The sequence below is a fragment of the Mauremys reevesii genome, linkage group 25, assembly GCF_016161935.1.
Source record: "Mauremys reevesii isolate NIE-2019 linkage group 25, ASM1616193v1, whole genome shotgun sequence".
Classification (NCBI taxonomy): domain Eukaryota; kingdom Metazoa; phylum Chordata; order Testudines; family Geoemydidae; genus Mauremys; species Mauremys reevesii.
Window position 1 is genome coordinate 2,637,301 of NC_052647.1, and position 19,364 is coordinate 2,656,664.

The 19,364-nt window shown below is 45.7% G+C and overlaps 1 protein-coding gene across 5 annotated transcripts in view; it reads left to right on the plus strand.

Annotated features, from left to right (window-relative positions):
* The window catches only part of AKAP8 (A-kinase anchoring protein 8), a 37,726-nt gene extending 19,187 nt beyond the window's left edge, over nucleotides 1-18,539 (plus strand). For 2 of the 5 annotated variants that reach the window (XM_039514265.1, XM_039514264.1), the window contains exons 5-14: nucleotides 60-645; nucleotides 2,035-2,176; nucleotides 2,602-2,648; nucleotides 3,373-3,409; nucleotides 5,911-6,007; nucleotides 6,681-6,822; nucleotides 7,969-8,062; nucleotides 9,693-9,823; nucleotides 13,613-13,708; nucleotides 17,067-18,539. In XM_039514265.1, the coding sequence (XP_039370199.1) occupies nucleotides 60-645; nucleotides 2,035-2,176; nucleotides 2,602-2,648; nucleotides 3,373-3,409; nucleotides 5,911-6,007; nucleotides 6,681-6,822; nucleotides 7,969-8,062; nucleotides 9,693-9,823; nucleotides 13,613-13,708; nucleotides 17,067-17,579 (1,885 nt within the window). In that variant the 3' untranslated portion in view covers nucleotides 17,580-18,539. Of the gene's footprint in view, nucleotides 1-59; nucleotides 646-2,034; nucleotides 2,177-2,601; nucleotides 2,649-3,372; nucleotides 3,410-5,910; nucleotides 6,008-6,680; nucleotides 6,823-7,968; nucleotides 8,063-9,692; nucleotides 9,824-13,612; nucleotides 13,709-15,202; nucleotides 15,398-17,066 lie in introns of all 5 variants that reach the window. The other 3 variants (XR_005591213.1, XM_039514266.1, XM_039514267.1) reach the window with 3 other exon arrangements.
* Nucleotides 18,540-19,364: the final 825 nt, after the last annotated feature.

Genomic DNA, 19,364 nt, shown 5'->3' on the forward strand with positions numbered 1-19,364 from the left:
TGGCAGAGCATGGCTTGTGCTTTATTAGCTACTGATTCGATTCCTTGCTTGCTGTGCAGCTCTTTCAGGTTTGAGTCTTTTGAATCTTATGACTCAAGATCTTCAATGAACGACCGTGATCTGTACAGAGCTGGCTACGATTATGGCGAAGTTGGAACTGATCGGAATGATTCCTTTGGAAGCCAATATGACAGCCGCAGGAATCAGTCCAGCAACAGAGGAAACAGCTATGGTCTCATTAGAGGAAGGGGCCAGAATCGGATTCAAAATCGGGGGCGTCTAAATGCTTTCAACCGCACCGACCGCTTCATGCCATCTTCAAGTACTGAGCGACTGTCTGCACGCTGGAATGAGTTGAACTATATGGGTGGGCGGAGCATGGGTGGTCCCTGCCCCAACAGGCTCCCTTCCCTCTTCTCCCAAGCCCTTGTCCCTGACTATTGTGATTATGGGGACTATGGCGATTATGGGGATTACGGGGATTATGGAGATTATGGCGACTATGGTGACTACGGAGACTATGGTGATTATGACTATGGCATGATGGGAATGCCAGGAATGGGAAGGTATGGTAACATGCCATATGGAGTCGGCAGGCAGCGAAACAGAGTGAGTACAGTGCCGTGGCATCTGAACGTTCTTATGGTAAGAGCCGTAAACCCACTTGTTCTTGGTGTAAAATCTTTGCTACTTTGCTTTTACCTATGTAGTTACCCTTAAAAGACAGGTTTCAGAGCAGTAGCCATGTTAGGCTGTATCAGCAAAAACAACTAGGAGTCCTTAAGGTGCCACAAGAACTCCTTCTTGTTTTTCCTTAAGACAGGCAGTGCATTGTTAATCCAGGGGCACTGGGATTAGCTGTGAAGTATGCTCTTCCTGTTTGAAGGGTACATTTTCCTTTGATAATTACCAGATTTCACAGTCGCTTTTCAAAGAGTCAATAGGTTGGTGTGCTGTTTCTCTATACAAATAGGATATAGTTTCTGAGCAGACCTTTTCTTTAGAAAAACTTAATATTTGGGAGGCAGGGAACCATGTACAGTATTTTGGATACCCTTGGCACAGCTCATCTGCTCAGTTTATAAAAGGGTTTACTGCATTAAGTACAGCTAATAAGCATTTCTCAAACTGGGGTCCGCAGACACCTGGGGCTCCCCGAGGGTAATCCAAGGGGTCCATGGGCCCCGCTAATCAACTCCTCCCCCTCCCGCCCAGCACCTCCTGCACGCTAAAAGTCTGGCGGTGCAGCGGAGCTAAGGCACGCTTCCTACTTCCCTGGCTCCGCACCGCTCCGGGAAGCGTCTGTCATCCCAGTGGTCTGTGGGGAGCTGGGGGTCTCCGTATGCTGCCCCCATCCTGAGCCTCAACTCTGCAGCTCCCATTGGTCGGGAACTGTGGCCAGTGGGAGATGAGAGGGTGGTGCCTGCGGGCAGGGGTAGTGCGTGGAAACCCCTTGGACCTTCCCCCTCCCTCCCGCGTAGGAGCAGCTGCTAGTCGCTTTTGGGAGCCGACTGAGCTAAGCACCACCTGGCTGGAGCCCGCACCTTTCACCCCCTTCCACATTCCAACCCTCTGCCTCAGCCCAGAGCTTGTACCCTGCACCCAAACTCCCTTCCAGAGCCTGCACCCCTCACCCTCTCCTGCACCCAGACGCCCTCTCAAAGCTCGTACCCCCTCCTGCAACCCAACCCCCTGCCCCAGGCTGGTGAAAAATGAGTGAGGGTCGGGGAGGGAGAGAGAGCGACTTGGGGCGGGTGGGGGGATGGAGTGAGTGAGGGCGAGGCCTCGGAGAAGGGGCGGGGCAAGGGCTGAGGTGGGGGTGGGGCTTGGGGGTTCCTGAAAAAAATTAAATCAAAATGGGGGTCCACGGGTTGATAAAGTTTGAGAACCGCTGATCTAGACAGAAGGTTACAGGGTCACGTGCTTTTAAGAGCTCATTTCATTTGAGCTGCAGAAGGTTTAAAAGAGCTGGAGCTTCTTGGTTGATCGTGAAAAGATGCTCCATAAGATACTTCACCCAATTTGTGTTTCTAGCCCAAGAGGAGAAGTTTTCGCAACCGCTCAGGGGGTCGATCAGATAGTGAAGGAGGGCGCAAGCGGAAACAATCCCAAAGTGGAGATGAGCCAGACAGTAAACAGGCAAAGACTGACAGTGAAGGAGACGACACTGAGAACGGTACAGTCCTGTTTTTTTAAACTGATAGCTTCCTCTCTTCACTGACTGACAACCAGCACTATAGATATTGGCTGTTAGATCTTAAAACTTAATGGTCCTTAATCTGAGATTATAGTCTGTCACTGTTACTGTGGTATGCAGTGAGATGCCTCCTAGCATTCAGGCTTTACCTTGATGCTCTGGGGACTCATCAGAGAAGTTGGTCCTCTAAATTCATCATTAAGTTAGGGACGGAACTTGTAGCAGGGACTGCCAGACAGGGGAGAGAATAGTCAGCAAGCTGAGTTTTGTATTGGTGGTTATGAACTACTGCTCTGTGAGTAAATAGGCAGCGATATAGTGTTGGTGCCTAGTAACTTGCAGTAAGAGGGGGAGGACAGGCTTTCCCCACCCTAGTTAAATGATCTGTCTTGTTTATCTGGCAGATGATGGTGAAGGAGAGGACAAATCTGGAGATGAAGGAGACAAAGGTGTAAGTAACTTTCTAGAGCCTCTATAGAATGAATGTGAATTTTCTGAACGTGTCTGCTAGATTCTTTCTTAGCTACCTTTATTAGATTAGCCTCATCTGAGAGTGAAGATGTGAGAATATTGTAGCTAGTGTCCTTTACTTCGCTCCCACACACCAGGGCCAGAATTTTCTAAAATAGCCTAAAGTTAGGCTTCTAAATCTACTTAAACATCTTTTTTTTTAAAATGCCGAGTACCCAAAAGTTCCCTCCTACTGCCATATGGGATACATATGACTGCCCCTAATGTTGGGGTGCTATGAACTCTGCTTTCTAGACCAGCATACTGCTCCATTATTGTTCCATGATTTCGGAGGGAGTATGATCTAGTAATTGGGACAGTGGGGTTAAACTCCTTATTAATTATGTTTATTACCGTAGTGCCTAAGGGCTAACTAAGGATGGAGCCCCATTTTTCTAGACACTGTACAAACACTGAATTCTGTCCATGGCTATGACTCATTGTTTTAGCAACATATAAAATGTTAAGACTGGCAAAATAGGATCTCACTGTCAATTTTGAAATAGCCTTAGCAAAACAATTGTGCAAATTTTGGTTAAATATGATGGTTTGATCTAAAAATGACTCTACACTATATACTCTGTCAGTCACTAGATTAGTGCAGATACAGTTTATGTGGATTTTTAAAGTAGTTGTTGATGGCTTTCTTTGTTTTTGTTTTAAAGGAGAATGAGGTTTGTGGTGAAGATTGGGAGAAGAAAGGTAGGGTAATTTCTTCACGTCACATGATTCCTGTGGACTTAACATACCCAACTGGCGTGTGTTCCCTCTTTTCACTTGGAGCTATCTTGAGTTCAGCTTTCAGGAGTGTGCTATGTCATGTCAAGTACAACACACACAGGCCCAGGTGTCTGAGCTGCTGCTTTAATGTAGTCTTTTGCAGCCTGGTGGAATAATGCTGCTTGCCTGTGAGGGGCATTACTCATATTAGAGCTCTGACACTGTGCTCACTGCTGTACTGAAAAGCCAGTCACAGTGCCTGTCCGAGCTTACAATCTAAGATGGAAAAACAAAACACCAATGGTCCAGTAAATGGATAAAGCAGGATTTTCTCTAACAATGACACACTTCTTGGGTGGTGGTTTAACAGTGACACTCTAAATTAAATGTCTTTTGTCCAGAGCAGGTGGAAGCATATTGGATCAAGGGTTAGTTTGAAAGCTTTATTATCTCATGTGAAAACAACTCTTGTCATTCCTTTTGAACTGAATTCCTTTGAGTTGAATAGAGAACAGAAAGCCCAGATGTGCCTACACCTTATCTGCTATAGTGGGGGAAAGGGCCTGTTATGCAAAGAGTTTTATCTTAGAAATTTTATAGATGGAGGTGTCTTATTGGGTCCCCTGTAGCCAGAACCATCTCCCCTTGCCTCCGTATGTTTCTTGTATTTGTGCTATGCATGTCTGGCAGGCTGTTGGGCCTACACCCTAAGGGGATGATGTCTCCTTTTCACTTGGTCACTTGCTCATTGCGAAGAGGGACTTGAGTCTTACTGACATCAAGTCATAAAGCATATTCATTAATTCCAGAATGAGGGAAATGTCACTGAAAGGACTTATAAAACAGAGCTGGCTAATTTGTGAGATCAGTTTGCGGGGTAAGCCCTTAGATAGCAAAACCACCAAAAAAAAAAATAGGAAGGCAGAGACTAAACATTGAGGCTGCCCCTCTTATTGCCCTTGGCTGGGATTTTCAAAAGTGCTCAGTGTTGGCCTAATTCAGTAGCAGTTTTACTATTGACTTCAGTGAAAGCAGTTAGGCCAGTGCTGAGCAATTCAGAAAATTACACTCCTTGTCTGTATTTGTGGAAAGAATTTTAGCTAATAACATACTTGTCACAATTTTCACTTATGGCCTGTTGTCTTAATTCTGCACTTGGCAGACCTAAGTTAGTCAATTCTAGACTCCCCTTCTCTTATGCTTTCAGGATGTATGAGTCTTTTTGAGATGCACAAGCCACTGCTTGTTTGAAATTATGATCTGCATACGTTTCCTTTATGGGGAATTAGTGCTCTGCTCTAGCTACAAATAGGACATTCTCATGGCTGATGTTGGGATATAGTTTGATGTTCCGATGTTTATCCAAACCTTCCTCTTTAATAACCAGATCCTGACCCACAGAGGGTCCCCTACCTTTGGTGTTACCACAGTACAGGCAGTGGGAGTAGGGTTGCGCTCTCTGCTGGGTTCTGGTTAGTTGTGTTCTCCCAGGCATTTGGAGACCTTGCAGAATACATGGCTGTGTATTGGCAAAGCCCTAGAACCATGCAGTTTGAAGACAGCAGGCTGTACAGCAAAAATAAAAAGATGTGGATATCTAGTTCAGTTGGAGACTTGGACTGAGGTTCTGTCCAATTCTCCTTCCCTGGCTCACACTTAGTTGTCCTGCTTGCAGGGGCCTTAAAACCCCAATTATTCCTTTTCTCATTAAGAATTTTGGAGAAGCAGAACTCCAGTGGCTTCAAAGCTCCTCTGAGAAACCAAACAGAAGTCATGTTTATCTGTGATAGACATTCTGGAATGGCATGTGAGGTTTTTGAACCCTTTGAGGTGCTATGCTAGCATCCTGAAAAATAGAAGGTGAAAAAAGTGAAAGGACAATACCCAGTGTAATAGTGCAATACAAAATGGAGTCTGTGCTTCAGTTCTCAGTCACTGAGAATGTGCTTACCGGCACTCGACCACCCAAGGAAACCAAGGGTAGGAGGGAGGAACAGACATTAGCTATGCAGGGGAAGTTGGGTAAATGTGTGTCACCCAATGCAACTACCCCAAGAGAGGGCCTTCACTGTCAACAGTAAGAGCTGGTTCCATTTGTGGTTGCTGTGTCTTCAGTGAAACCAGCAACTTCTGAAGTTAAGTGATGGGAGTTCCCTTCTGGACACGTGGGCACCAAGTGTCAGGAGTGGTGTCTATTACAATTAGTACCACTTGAGAACTGAGAACTCTTAATTCCAAGGATATTTAGGCTGGAAGTTGAGTGGCTTCCTAGAAACAAACACATGATAGAGAAGCAGCCTAAAAAAACAGATCAGACAGAGGAGCTGTCCGAGATTAGGAAGGATAGGGATTTCTTGAAGCCTAGTATGGGAGGGAAGCACAAGTAGCTCACATCCTAATAAAACCCAAAGAATTAAATTTCTGCCAACTAAAAATGTTGACATTAGGTGTTACATAGAAACTTTAAATGTGATTCTCTATAGCATCTGGAGATGGCGGTGATGATGATGATGATGAGGTGAAAAAGAAGAGGGAGAAACAGAGAAGAAGGGATAGAATGCGTGATCGTGCTATGGACAGGTAAGTGACTATAGAGGGAGCAATCAATAAATCAGTCTCTCAGGGGCAGTGCTATGACTCATCATCCCTAACCCACCTGGCACAGAATTCTCTTTGGACCCCTGCAGGAGATCTGAACTCCCTCCTGTTCACACAACACAGATATAAGTTTCCGTTTGAAGCCAGCACAGTGGAATCAGCATTTCAATTCCAGCCAATCTACTCTTTTCTTCTCTTTGTGCTTTGTAACTACCATTAAAGAAAGGAGAATGTAGGTATTGTCTAATAGTTACAGTTGTAGAAGTAATTCATTATAGCCCTTATGCTAAATACAGGACATTGCCATTTAAAAAAGTAAGCATTCTAAATGACCAATTAAGATAATTTACCCGTTCAGTACATATATACAAATTAACAATAGTATTGTCAAATGAAAATTCATTTTGTATATTCCCCAACCTTAGGCTTAACTCTGACCCCATAAAATACATCTGTATTCTTTCAACATGCATGTACATGCTACAAAGCAAAATTACACAATTTAGAACAGGAATACAATAGTTGTGCATCAACTGAACCTGGAGAGGAAAGTTTGGTAAGCAGAAAATTCCTCAAATTGGAATTTTGTCAGGATGCTCTTGTGAAAAGTTTCACTGTATAAATAGATTATTGTATCACGCATTACTTTCTTCAGAATCCAGTTCGCCTGCTCTGTGTGTAAGTTCCGTAGCTTTGAAGATGAAGAAATCCAGAAACATCTGCAAAGCAAGTTTCACAAAGATACCCTGCGATACATTGGCACCAAACTCCCTGATAAAACAGTTGAATTCCTGCAGGTACATGGACGGCTCAGACTTTTTTTAACCCTTATTTAAAATTCCTAGAATGGTGTGGGAGAAGGCATAATAATTGAGGAATTCTGTTACTGTCTGTCACATCTGCTGATTGCATTGCCCAGAGTTTGGTAATGGGGTACAGAGCCCAGTGGCTCCTTTCCGGCTCATGCCAGCATTCACTAAGAGTTATCAATTGATGGCTCTTTACTGACTCATGTGAAATGTGGTGTTAGGTATGTCTAGTTCCTAGTGGATCTCCTATGCATGTCACACAAATAACTCTCAATTGGCACTGTTTAAGCCTCAAATTGGCTGGCTCATCAGAGAAGCCAAGAAATGAATAAGCCATTGGCTGACCCTCCCCTCCACATAGCTCTAAAAGCCTGTCTTTCAGGTGAGGTGTCAGGCAGCTTGTGCTTCTGCAGCCTGTGTTGCATCCTTCTCTAGATGATGGGTGTTTAAGTCTCCAGGCTGTCAATAGGCATCTTTCAAGAACACATGGGTCACCTGAATGGTTTAAAGAGACAGTTACCACTGTCATGGCACTATTGACTACTGTAGCATGCTGAGATATATGGAGTGGCTCTGACTGAGTAGATCTGTCTGAGTTCCTGAAGGTATAGGCAGCGTGGGGTGGGAGTACTTGGTATGTCTCTAAATTATTTAGTTGTGCTCTCCTCTCCTCTCCTCCCCATAGGTTTTCTTACAGAGCTCATTTCCCTTCTGAATGGCATGCTATAGATCAGGGGTCAGCAACCTTTCGGAAGTGATGTGCCGAGTTTTCATTTAGTCACTCTAATTTAAGGTTCTGCGTGCCAGTAATACATTATAACGGTTTTAGAAGGTCTCTTTCTATAAGTCTATAATATATAACTAAACTATTGTTGTATGTAAAGTAAATAAGGGTTTTAAAATGATTAAGAAGCTTCATTTAAAATTAAATTAAAATGCAGAGCCCCCGAGACCAGTGGCCAGGACCCAGGCAGTATGAGTGCCATTGAAAATGAGCTCACGTGCCGCCTTCTGCACCCATGCCATAGGTTACCTATCCCTGCTATAGATTTTACTGCTTATTGATGCCATTGGTTTGTACAAGTGGTGGAGAGTTTCATTCTCTCTTCTTCTCCCCCTTCCCACTACCCCCAGGAGTATATTGTGAACAGAAATAAGAAAATTGAAAAGCGTCGTCAGGAGCTGACTGAGAAGGAGGGTACAAAGCAGAAACCAGACCCTTTCAAGGGTAAGTGATGTCTGTGTATGCCTGGAGACTTTGTTTTGCAGTGGCACATAGGAGCACCAGTAATGGATCAGGACCACTTTGTGCAAGGTCCTGTACAAACACAGAACAAAAAGACAGTCTCTGCCCTATAGATTTTACAATTAAGTATTGCCTGTTCAGTAATGCTCGATCAGTCAGCTCTTAATTAGGCCCAAGGTGCCAGCAACTATCCGACTTCTCTAGCAGAAAAGAGTTATGATGTGGCTTAGATGGTCAGTGGAAATCCAGTAGCCCTGGAGTGACAAGTGCTGAAGGAAAAGGCTTGGCAGTGTGGATGCTGCTGGATGAGGATTGGAAAAAGGAGCCACATTTGCTTTTCCTTTCTCAGGCCAAACTTATCTGAGAGGGCTGGGGTAAGACAGAAGTTAAACTTGTCACCCACCCTCAGCTTCAGTATCCAGTTTAATCTTGCCATCTTACCCCAATGACTGGGAGACCTGCTAAAGATGACTGCATTTTGAAAGTTAGGAAGAAAGTGAACAAGATCCATTTTTAAAGGGCTAATGAGTCACTGTGTGCTCTGTTCATTTTTGTAGGCGGTTGTAGTTTAGCCTTGCTTCAAGATGCTATATTACAGTACACATGGGTGCCATGGCAGATTTTATAAAAATAAGAGGCCTCACTATCAGGTGGAGAGAGACTGCAGATTCTCTGCATGGTTTAGTGAGAATCCACTGCAGTGTTACTGATGCTGAGTTTTATGGCCAGTGAAGATGTGTGGCAGTAGGAGATGGGAAAATGTTCAAAAGCAAAGGGTTTTATTGACTTTGTAAATATGCAGTTGAACAGAACAGATCCTATGTTCATTTTACTTTTTAACTCCATTAAAAGCTGTAGGGTTGTTTTTCCCCTGTTTTGTTCTTGCCCCCATTTTGACAATACCATATTGCCACAGAACCTACAAGGTCTTGCTTAGCACACAATTCCCGGCATGTTTTCCTACAGTGCAGGGTCTCTTCAGACACAGCCAGTTAATGGAAAAAAGGCATTTGAACTAATGTAGGGAGCTTGGGTCCTGTTGAAACTTGAATTAAGTTGTGCATTGACCAACATTAAGCCAGCTAACAGGTTTTTGCTGTTAGCTTCTGAAAATGGGTAAAGGAAGAGTGAAATATTCCAAAATGTAGGAAATCATTTGTGCTGTCCTGCCTTTGAGACTTTGCAAGTGTCTCATTGAAGCCACTTTTGAGGCAGGCTGACCTTGTGGCAAAGGCGCTTACCTGGGACTGAGGAAATCTGGGTTTCATTCCCTGCTCTGCTTAGGGAAAGTCAGTGATTTTGTGCTTGTCTGGCATTAGGATAAGTGGTGATATTTGTGATGTGCTCTGATACAACAGGAGTGGGACATGTGTAAGAATCTAGATTGTTGAGACAAGTGGCTTCTCAAATCCTTAGAATGACATGCATGGATGGTTCTCAGAAAGCAAGACAGAATTGAAAGGAGATGAGATACCACTGTCAGTTACATCCCAGAGGGAGTTTTGTGATATTTATTTATGGGAGTGGTGAGAGGGTGTTGATGGGACTCTCAGAACATTTTTCGAGGTAACAGCTACTGTGAATGTTGGCTAACCTGTCTGTGTCACCTCAGGTATCGGCCAGGAACACTTTTTCAAGAAGATCGAGGCAGCTCACTGTATGGCTTGTGACATGTTAATTCCTGCACAGAATCACCTGCTCCAAAGACACCTAAGGTCAGCAGACCACAACAGGAACCGCAGGGTAAGCAAGCATACTCACTTCTGGCCAACTACTCATTAGATAATTTAAAGTAACTTTATCTTTAACTCGGAGAACCGGCTGAATGAACAGGTAAAGGGCTGAGGGTTTGTGACTGCTGAGGGCTCTTGCATGGAGGAATGATAACTTGCTTTCCACCTACTAGAAACACTTCTCATCTTCTGGCTTATTGTTCCCGACCTGATGGAATGCAAAACTAACTAGTACCATTGTGGTCACTGGCGGTTGTGGGAAGATGAAGGAACTGGCCATGTGGATTTTGTTCTCCTGTAGGTATTGGCAAGTAGGTAGGTAGGTAGGTATTAGCAGCTGATCTGGAAGGGGTTGGTAGTCAGTGGTGAGCTGGAGCCAGTTCCCACTGGTTCGCGGGAACCGGTTGTTAAATTTAAAAGCCCTTTTCGAACTGGTTGTCCCATGAGGGACAACCGGTTGGAAAAGGGATTTTAAATTTAACAAAAGCTCCAACAGCTCCCTGCCCTTCCCCCGGCCCCAGCTCACCTCACTCTGCCTCTGCCTCCTCCCCTGAACGCTCCCCCGGCTTCTCCTTCCCCTCCCTGGCTTCCTGTGAATCAGCCGTTTGCGCGGGAAGCCTGGGAGGGCTGAGAAGGAAGCAGTGGCTTCCCGCAGGTGAGCTGGGGCAGGGGCGCAAGGAGGGCTCCAGGCGCCGCATGGCGCCGGCCTGGCCCCCAACCCCGGATGGGGCCTGATCCCGACTCTGGCCGGCGTGTGTCCGGCCCGGCCCCAGCTTCGACTGCGGCCCGCCGGGCGACCCAGCCCCCAGCCGAGCCGCTCCGGTCCCAACACCGGCCCCAGCCGAGTGGCCCAGCCCGGCCCCGGCTGAGCGGTCCCGGCTCGGCCCCCACTTCCAGGCAGCGCGGTAAGGGGGCAGGGAGGAGGTGTTGGATAGTGGGCAGGGGAGTTGGGGGGTGGGGGGGTTTAGTGTCGGGGCAGGGGTCCCGGGGTGGCATCAGGAATGAGAAGGAGGGGTTGGATGGGGTGGCAGGAGGCAGTCAGGGGACAGGGAAGGGGGGTTGGATGGGGCAGGGGTCCCGGAGGGGTGGGGGGGCACGACCCCCTCGTGGGGTGAGGAGGAGGAAACTGGTTGTTAATATTTTGGCAGCTCATCACTGGTTGTAGTACATGTTGAGAGTGAGAGAAAGATGAATAGAAGTGGTTACAAAGAAAGTGAGACCTGGTCTTGCCTTTCGTAATCTGCCATCCCACAGTATGTCAATGAATTTGAGAACCATGGAATCATTGTTAGGAGCTGAAGTTTCCATATGCTGACTATGATACATAGGGAGCCAGACCCTTAAGGGCAGATCTTTTATTGGGCCAGGAATTAGATTTTTGGATGGGATTCATACATTTTAAGGCCAGAAGGCAGGATTGTGATCATCTAGTCTGACCAGCATAACACAGGTTAGAGGACATCCCTCCACCCCAGTAATTTCTGTGAGGGTCTGGCTTTTCCTTCCTGTTCTCTTGGGATTAAAATGCTCTGACTCAGGAATGCTGTATAAATTACACACCAAGGGTTCTCTTTGAGGTTGCACTGTTTTATAGTGCTGCTTAATAAAAAATTCAAACACCTCCCTTGTCAGAACACTTGAGGCAGGCACAGTAATACTTCTAACAAAAAGCATAATGTTAGATGAGCATCTATACCAGCATTGGCCAAAGTGGAGCTTGCAGCTTTACAGTACATCTTCCAGCAACCCTTCATCTCAGTTCAAAATGGAGCAATGCATGATGAGTAAAGCTACAGTTTTGTCATGGCAATCACGGATTCTGTGACTTTATCAGACCTTCATGACTTCTTCGGTTGGGGCCGGGGCTATGCTCCCCCACCCCACGGCGGGGGCTGCATCCGGTGCCGAGCACCCGCCCCACAGCTTGCGGCAAGGGCTGCAGCCCACCGTGTGCCCCTGCCCTGCAGTGTCAACAGTTATTTTTAGTAAAAGTCACAGACAGGTCAGAGGCTCCGTGAATTTTTGTTTGTCTGTGACCTGTCCCTGACTTTTAGTAAAAAGTAACTGACAAAATTGTAGCCTTAAATGAGATCTATAATCTTCAAAGACTGCTCTTTCATAAAAAGAGAGAGGCTTCAATCACTTCTCTCTATGCAAGTTAAATACAGCTCTTCAGCACCCAGCTTTTGTTGGTTCATTGTTCAGTTGGGGAAAATATGAGAGATCCTTTGAAATCCTTCTAGAAGTGTTAAATGCCACTGGCATTTAATCATATCTGTCCATTATTCCTTTACTTCCTGCTCTTCGCAGTTTGTTACTACTGAGTGTGGTTAAGCTTGGCAAAATTTGATTTTTATTTTTTCTAATTTTGACAATTGATATTGATTTTTTTTTTCTAACAGTTTTTATTTTTACAGTGGCTGGAAATTAAGGGAGGGGTTTGGGCTCCCTGCATGGCTGAGAGGTCCAAGTCACTGGGGTACAAGGTGCAGGGAGGCTGTGGTCCTGGCCCAGTCAGGGCTGCTGCAAGGAGGATATGCCCTCAGCCACTAGGTGCTGCTGAACTATTCCTGCCCTGGGTGGTTTCCACAATCCTAATTGATGGATGTGTGGGGCCGAGGCTGCACAGCTGCAGGGCTGGTGACACCCAATCCCTGGAGGCTCAAGGTCCAGAGAAGGCTGCAGTCTTGGGGGGAAAAGCAGAGACCTCTGGCTAGGACTGTGATGAAGATGAGCCCCTGGCCATGGGGAAGCCATCCCTCTACTATATGGCTCCGTTCCTGGCAGGAGACATTCAGCAGCGGGTGGCCTTCCCCATGTCAGGGGGTTTGTCGTTGTTCTCGCAGCCCTGGCTGTTGGGGGTCTCCGCTCATTCCACCAGGACCACAGCTTTCCCTGTATGTTGCACCTGCAGGGACCTGGGGTCACTGTCCCTGCGGCAATGCAGGGAGCCCTCTGCAGCGCTGCTGTCACAGGAGTGAAGGAGCAGGGCTGCAGAGGGGGCTGTGCGCTGCTGCAGGGCTGGTTACACTCAGTCTCTACAGGGCAAGGTGCAGGGTGGATGCAATCCTACTGGCTGTTGTTTTCATCAGTTTCCTTGTGTCAGCTGAAATCAACATTTTCTAACCTCTATCAGTGTAAAATCAAATCCTACCGAGCCTAAGTATGGTGCACCTGCTCATTTGGTGCTAGCCAGTCTGCTGGAGATCACACACTGATATTTGTGCAGAGAGCTTAATCTGTTGCCGGATAGTGTTCATTTTAAAGTCCTAAAACTTCGTTGCATCTGATTTTACTGTAAGGTATTTGAGGGATATGCTCATGTCCGATTTGGGATCTCCTCAATTTGGGAGCAGTTTCAGTCAGAATTAAAAGTCAGGGCTTGAAGTCACTCATTGCTTGATGGTATTTGGATGTAAATGCATGCACAGCATAGCAGAAATTGTTTAGCTGTCTTATTTTCTGAAATAAACTTACTTTGGTAGTGAAAAGACCTAATAATCTGCTTCTTTAACTAGGGATTACTACATTGCTGCAGCCTTGCATTTTGGTGACCATTGCAGTTGAGGGTCCTTAATGGACTTTTCTTCAGGGCTTGTATTGCCAGATTGGGCATGCCCATCCCCAAGGCCAAAACATGTACCCTATGCAGAGCAGCCACTGCAGAACAGGGCTGGAATCTGGAATTTCTCCTTGACAGCATAGCTGGGCAGGAAACTAACATCTTGTGACTGATCTCTGTTAAACTCTTCCTTGACTTGACCCACAGAGTAACCCCAGTGTCGGGTTTCCTTTTCAGATGGCAGCCGAGCAGTTCAAGAAGACTAGTCTCCATGTTGCCAAGAGTGTCCTAAATAACAAGCACATTGTAAAAATGCTGGAAAAGTATCTCAAGGTGAGTGAGTAAGAAAGTCGCCAGCTAGTCTTGCTTTTCCACAGAGCAGTGGGGATACACGTTGACTTGGTCCTGAACACTGAACTGGTACAGAGCTGAGTATCACTGTGTGTGCTGCATGTTGGTCACAAAACTTGCTTCTGTATACAATGGGGAGAAGCATAGATACCACTCTGCTTTCTTATGCATAGGCTGAGCCTTGGGTCTGGTGTCTTTATTTTCTTTTTAGGCAGTTTATCACTTTTCATGTATTTTTAAAAATTTACGAATTGTACCTTATTGTAATCTCCACACATGTAGTTTAGTTAATCACCCAAACCAAAACATAATTAAAGGAACAAAATATCAAAAGGAACTTCAGTGCCCTAAAGTCAGCCCTCAGGCAGTTGCCTGAGGGGGCATTCACCCTGGTGCCAAAAGGAGGCACAAGGCATAGGCACCATCTAAGTCACACAGGGCATTAGTTAGACTGAAGTGGTACTTAGGCCTCATCCTGGCTACCTGCCTGGGGTGAATTTCACCCTGCATGAACAGTTAGGCTCTGAAACTTTCCCAGCAGGTCAACAAACTCTGACAGACCAACAGGGGAATCAAATTCCAGAGTCGAAACATATTCCCTGTAGGCCCTATCCATGTTCCTCGAGATCAAAGCAGGGGAGTATCAGTGAGAGCACCCTAGCCGATCCTCACTGTCAGGATGAAGCATGAGGACAAAGGGCCACAACAGGTAGGGTTCTTAGGTCAAATCAGCACTTTGAATTGCATCCAGAAAGAAGCTGGAAGCCAGTGCAATCTTCAGAGTATGGGTGTAATATGCTCCATGCGGAAGCGCCGCTGAGTAAGCAGGCAGTTGTGTCCTGCACTGACATTTCCAAGTTGCCTTCAAGGGTATGCCCATTTAGAGCACATTGCAGTAATGCAATCTGGCGGTGGCATGGGCATGGGTAACTGGCGAGGTCCACATCTGAGAGGAAAGGTCGCAACCTCCTTGCCATGCGAAGATGAAAAGAAGCACTTTTGGCTACTGCTGGTACCTGGGAATCCAGGAGCAGCCAAGGATCCAACAGGACCCCTGATTTGCAAACTTGGCTAACAGGGCAGGCAAACCCCCTCAAATGGGGGGAGCAGCTGTTTCCCCTGTTCCACCGGCATCACTTTGGTCTTATCTGGATTGAGCCTCTGCCAACTAGCTCTCATCCAAGCCCCAGTCTCTGCTAGACACTAGCAAAACTGAGACTCCACCCTCTGGGTCCAGTGAAAGAGACTTTGAGCTGAGAGTTATCAGCACATTGATGGCACTGCAGCCCAGATAGCGAGGCTGTCTCCCCTAGCGGCCTCTCATACACGTTGAACAGGAGGGGTGACAATAAACCCTGCGGTACCCCACACGAGAGAGCCCTCGGGGCAGATGAGCAATTGCCCAGTGCTACCCTCTGGGATCTCTCAGAGGAAAGAACGGAACCACTCAAGTGCAACTCCGTCTACCCCTGCCAGGGTCCGCAGGCACATCAACAACACCTCATGATCAACGGTATCAAAGGCTGCCGGCAGATCTAAAAGAATCAGCATGGGCACCTGACCTTTGTCCATCAGCAGGAGGAGATCTTCGACCGATCCCAGCACGGTCTCCGTACCATACCCAGGTGCAAAAGCAGACTGAAAGGGGTGAAGGAAATCTGAGGATTCCAGGTAATGCCAGAGTTGCCTCGCCAAAACCTTCTCAGCAACCTTCCCCAAGGAAGGCTGGAGACAGGGTGATAATTGCCAAGACTGTCAGCGTCAAGAGATGGTTTCTTGAACGTGGGCCTAATGATTCCTCCTCTGAGGGATGCTGGCACCTTGCCCTTACAAAGGGAGGCTGTGACAGTCTCCACCAATAGTGGACTCCATATTCCCCTGTAGATTTTACTGGCGGTTATGGACATGGGTCCAGATCGCAGGGTATAGCCTGGAGTTCCTCCAGAACCTCAATAGATGAGATTGGCTGGCTAAAATCCAGCCAGAGAAGACGACATTATGTTTGTCCTCCACCTGCATGGATCTGCTCTTGTGGAGGCAGCCAGACTGGTCTGAATCTGATCATTCTGGTCCGTGAAATAGAAAACTCCTCACAAGAAACACTTGACTGTTGTTAGGCAAAGATGGCCCAGTTTTACTAGGCTGTCTGTCACCCAGCACAGTTTCACTGGGCAGGATTTCACAGATACTGGTGGGGCAAGAGAACTCTCTCCTTGCCTCCATCGCAGCCATCACATAAGAGTTCAAAAGCTCTTAGTCACACTCAATTAGATTCCGGGCAAGATTTCTGCCACTGGCATGTTGTTTTCCTCATTCACACTTCATCTGTTGCAGGCTGCCTGCATACTAAGGTGATCTGTGAGGAAGGGAAGGAGAGTTTAGGAGCCACCATACCGTAATCCAGAACAAACGGTGCAGGGGGTCCATCTGCTGGCTGTACAATATTCTCCCTCAGATAACTCTGAAACCCAATCTAAGCCAAATAATAAAAATAGGTCCCCTGTCCAAAGAGGAGTAGATGTGAGCTCTGATCTCAGCCTTATTCAGGCTGAACGAGGCCAAAACCCTTAGGGCCTTGACCTCCTATGAAAAATATGAATAACTCCTACTGAAATAACAAAACCTAATTAGTTATCACTTAGTGTGGGATGGAGAGAGCAGGAACCAATTCCTGAGACTACTAAGACGGTTTTCACTTGAAATCATTAGTTATACCAACACTTCAAAAAATACCTGGATTTCTTGGCTCCCAAAGATAGGGTGGTATGAAAACTGTAACTTCAGTTGTTGATCTGCCTGGACCTCTCCCAGTGGGAGATAAATCTCTCCCACTGGGTTGTATGCTCTAATGGGACTGGACAGAAGGTGAAAAATTTGATAATTGCTTTCTAGAAGATGAGTTCCTCCCACTTGAGATTGAACACCCCTGATTTGCCTAGGTGTTGCAGCACACACAGTTCATAAGAGTGTACCCTCCTTCCCCCAGCCCCTCGGTGACTGCACCCTGAACAGGTTGCAGTACATGAGTCGCATACAGTTTCCATTCCTTCAAGGTAGAGGCTTTCCCAGCACTAAGTAAGATTGCCTATTGATGTGGGACTTTGAGAAACACTTTCCTGGGGTGCTTTTCATGATAAAAGTTTAGAGTGCACAATTTTTATAGGAGCTTTGGGGCTGGACTTGATCAATTTTCACAGTTCTTTCCTGAAATTGAGGATCTGTCGTTTCCACTTGATCTCCATTGCAAACCTCTGAATTTCATATCTGAGGTTTCCTCTAGGAGAAACGTAAACCATACTACAGGCAAATGACTGCTGTCCTGTTCCCCTCTCTTTGTCAGGGTGATGATCCATTTACAGATGAAATTGTTGACCAGGATGTTGATGAAACTGAAGCCTTGGAAGGAGGTGATGGTGGTGGAGAAGGGGCTAATGAAAGTGCTACTGCAGAGATGAAAGAGGAAGGTCCTGGGGATGCAGGTGAAGCCATAGAAGCCCCTGAAGCCACTAAAGCAGAAGGAGAAGAAATAGAAAAAGCCTCTGAGGAATTGCCTGAAAATGAGGAGTTGCCTAAAAATGAGGCAGAGCAGCAGCAGCCACCAGAAGAAGAAGCTGAGGTTGGGGCAGAGGCTGGAATAGAAGAAGCAGCAGAGTCAGCAGTAGTTGCAACAGAAGAACCATCCCCTCCTCAAGAAAATATAGGTGAGACAGTGGCTTCTGCAGGAGGTGAAGCTGAGGTACACCCAGTTGACAAGGAAGAGGAAAAACCAAGTGAGGTAACAGAGTCTGGAAACAGTGATGCAAAGGTAGAGGAGGTGGCACCACCTGTAGAAGTGGAGCTGCAGCAAGAATAACTGTGTGAATGTTTGTGTGAAGGTGACTTGTCCTGCACAATTGTATAATCCATGATTTTGATTTTTTTCCTGTCTTATTCAAATGCAGTACCTGAATGTGCATTGCCAGAAATACGACTGGCTTTGTTTTTGTTCAAGGGGAGGGACCCAACTGTTCTGTTATGGGAGCAGTCTTGTGCTTAACTGTCTTGTTCTGTAGACTTGCTTAGTTCTGCTTTCTGCATAATTTTTTAGGTTGAAGACTGCAGAAAGCTGTACATTCCCCAAGAAACACTTGAGGTGCATCATCATCTTTTTGAATTTTAGAATGGAAAGCAGGATTTGCAAAATAAAAACATAATGATTAGATTCTGACAGCTGTTTGGTTTTTAAGTGCAGCACTAAAGCAGTATCGTTTCTTTTGCAACAGACTTGGTCCTTTTACTAATTGGGAGCCAATAAATATCTTCAGCACTTTTTATCCCTACCTGTAGGGAATACTTTACCATTTTAAATACTCCCTAGAAAGGAGAGGATTTTTTGTCACAAGATCCACTGGCTTCATCTTTCAAAACTCCAGTACTGCATGAGAATTAGGATATGTAGTTTTACAGTTTTTAAGCACCAAGTTGGTTATGTCTAGAAATCAGGCCACTCTTTGTATAGTACACTGATTTAGAGACCTACTTTGAGGGGGGGGAAATTACACCTCCCTTGAAAACCATTTTTTCCTTCCTCCTAAATTTTAATAAGGTCACAATAGTCTCATTCACAGTATAAAACTGATTGCCAAATGCTGTCACAGGGTTATTCAAACAGTACCAAGATCAGCAAACGATAGGAACTGCTGACTTGTTAAGTGTTATTATCTATGCTTGTGGTATAAAATGTTTGTCTGATATAGACCCGCTATCATTTTGAATAAACCTAGAGTTCTTGGTCTTAAAGTCTAAATAAACTTCTGAATCTGGGAAAAAACAACCACCTCTAATTGTAATTGAGCTACCTATGAAATGTCTGCATTTTGAGCAATCGTTAAATATTTGTAAAATGAGAACCATCAGCTCCATCTCTGGGTCTTGGGTTCTGGGATGATATCACACACTTTTTATCAAAGACCAGGTGGTGCTTTTTTAAAGATTCTCTTCCATAGTGCATGGAAGGTTGGGAGGCTGCAATAAGAATCACATCCATTTCTGCCTCTGATCCCTTGTACCAATGCACTTTGATGTAACATTTGTACATGCAAAGGGAAAACCGAGGTATCAAACATGATTGATTGCCTGCCTGGCTGAGAGTAGCTGAGATATTTGCCTGGAGTGGCAGCTAAGTTCTGTTATAAATAGCACTTTGTAACTGCTAAAATCCCTGGCACCAAAGATCTTGGTAACAATACATTGGTCTGATTCTCAGGGCATCAAGAGGTTAAAGATATTGCATACACAGACCATTGGCAAGCCTTTTCCTGATAGTCATTGCCACACTTCATAGAAAATCCATTACTGTCTGCATGTCCACATAGCACTTGGGTTTTCCAATCTCTTGTTGGGTTGGCTGAGCCCTACATTTATAGTTCAAAGTACCAAATGGTGAAGGTCTTCTAGTTTAAAGTTCAGTATGTTAGTGCTGATCATGTGCACACCCAAACCCAACTTATTTCTTATAGAACAAATCTAATGTGGACAAAGGAGAACAAACTCTATCTTGGAGGTGGAAATGGGGAAGTGTGAACAGTCTTGTTTGCAGATTCCCTTTCTACTTCTCCATAAACTTCTGCCAGCTGTGAGATTGTATCAGGATGCTGTG